The sequence below is a fragment of the Macadamia integrifolia genome, chromosome 7, assembly GCF_013358625.1.
Source record: "Macadamia integrifolia cultivar HAES 741 chromosome 7, SCU_Mint_v3, whole genome shotgun sequence".
Taxonomy (NCBI): Eukaryota; Viridiplantae; Streptophyta; class Magnoliopsida; order Proteales; family Proteaceae; genus Macadamia; species Macadamia integrifolia.
In genome coordinates, this window is record NC_056563.1 from 31,144,672 (window position 1) to 31,146,487 (window position 1,816).

At 37.2% G+C, this 1,816-nt stretch overlaps 1 protein-coding gene across 4 annotated transcripts in view; it reads left to right on the plus strand.

Moving 5' to 3' along the window:
- The first annotated feature begins 513 nt into the window (after positions 1-513).
- Positions 514-1,816, plus strand: part of LOC122084651 (autophagy-related protein 101) — a 13,078-nt gene continuing 11,775 nt past the window's right edge. The window contains exons 1-3 of one of the 4 annotated variants that reach the window (XM_042653067.1): positions 514-779; positions 890-970; positions 1,267-1,303. In XM_042653067.1, the coding sequence (XP_042509001.1) occupies positions 938-970; positions 1,267-1,303 (70 nt within the window). In that variant the 5' untranslated portion in view covers positions 514-779; positions 890-937. Of the gene's footprint in view, positions 806-889; positions 971-1,266; positions 1,304-1,816 lie in introns of all 4 variants that reach the window. The other 3 variants (XM_042653068.1, XM_042653070.1, XM_042653069.1) reach the window with 3 other exon arrangements.

Here is a 1,816-nt window from a genome sequence, read left to right on the forward strand (position 1 = left end):
ATCTAAGTTTTAGTGAATTCAATTCCATTTTTTTTTTTTGGATAATGTTATTTATTCAGAGTGTTCCATACGCTAGTGATTCTTTGTGTCTATATCTCTCTCCTCTCGAAATTATCCTTTATTTTTTTTTAAACTAAGTTTTCTTTTGTGGGTAGAAAATAGAGAAATATCATCTTCACTGATGATGTAATCATGTGATTGGACACTTGTGCTATGATTAAACTTTCATTTTTGTTGTATAAGGTCAAAATACCGTTTTCATGGTCATCCAAGGGTTAGATATTTGTGAAAGAACTCTATCCTGAAGTAGGAAACACCAGTACGTGAGACTAATGACAGGACATGTGCCAGCATCTTCAACGCCCTTGCACTCGGGGGCAGTGTTGTCTTTTCATGCTTCTTATCACTCGGCATTTTTTGCGCCAGCAGCACAGGATTCTGTTTTTCGGATCCTCAAGTAGTCAAGTGTGGAGATTCCTCCCTCACCGTATTCGATTCCTTTCATTAAAAAAAAAAAAAAAAATGCTTTCTCAAACCGGAGTCTGATCAAACAACTTCGATGCATAATTAATTATTTCAGTTTCATTGAATCGTATTGGGCGAAACCAGTTGCGGATTGCGAAGAGATTGCTTTAGTTCCAAACATCCTCACGAGTATTTGATGACTTGAATCTCACAGGAACAGTTTGTTCCTTATAAGCAGAATTACACAGTGAAAGCTTTCTCCTCTGCATCTATCTTCTCTCTGCTTCCAACTTTCACTACGACCTTAGGGCTACGTAAGTGGTGATCAGCACTTTTTAGGGTTTCTTGCAACCCCCTTTTGCGGTTTCTTCCAATCGATTTTCAGTGTACAATTTGTCTCATTATATACTCCACTATCTTGTAGGTTCTTCAACGGAACTTGATTTTCCCAGTTAAGTTGGTGAGCGGGATCATGAACTGTGAGGTCTGCCACCTTAAGGAACTGGTGAGTGGTGAGGCACTTCAATTTTTGGTATCATTAGATGGGAGTTCGTTTATTTTCAGTGTTGGTCAATGATTAGAATTCCAGTAACAAGATGATTTTTGATCAAATTGAGATTGGGATGCAGCCCCTCACCCCCGCCTAAGAGGCTCCACCTGCTCGGAGGATGTGGGGGGTTGCAATTCCTCAATTTCACTCATCGAATCATGCTACTGACAAGCGTGTGAAGAATTTAGTTCATTAATCTCTTTCCAAGTGTTTCTGGCTTTATGGGTTGACTTGGTATTATTTGATTGTAGGATCTGGAACACTTTGAGATACGAGAAGTACTACGCTGTAAGATACCTTAGTAATTATTGTTCTGTTGACTGCCAGGTTGAGGAAAAAAAAAAAAAAAAAGGATTTTTGGCTTTGATATGCAATGTTCCAAGCTTGTCTTTTGATGTGTCAGATTACCAAGATTTGGTTCCCGGTCCGGATTTGTTCTTCTTATTCTGAAATTCTTGCTCTTTAATCTTTAATGCATTGCATTGGTAGTAGATTTATGCAAATTATCTTTTGTATGCATGCTGATAAACATTATATCTTACTAATGCAAATTTTTTACATGTTAGAATTTTGGGAAGACTTTGCTCGTTATAGGATGTCTAACATTTTTAGATATTGGGAGTGCTCTGCTGTAATATACTTTAGTAGTTTTTTCATTCTGGTGAATTTGTTGAGTTACATACTTTGGTTAAAGAAACATGAATATTTGGATTGTTCTACTATGCAGGCAAGTTTATGTCCTTTATGTGCTTGTTAAGTGAATGAGATTAGAGGTTGTGGTTAAGATTAGTCTTTGTCAAG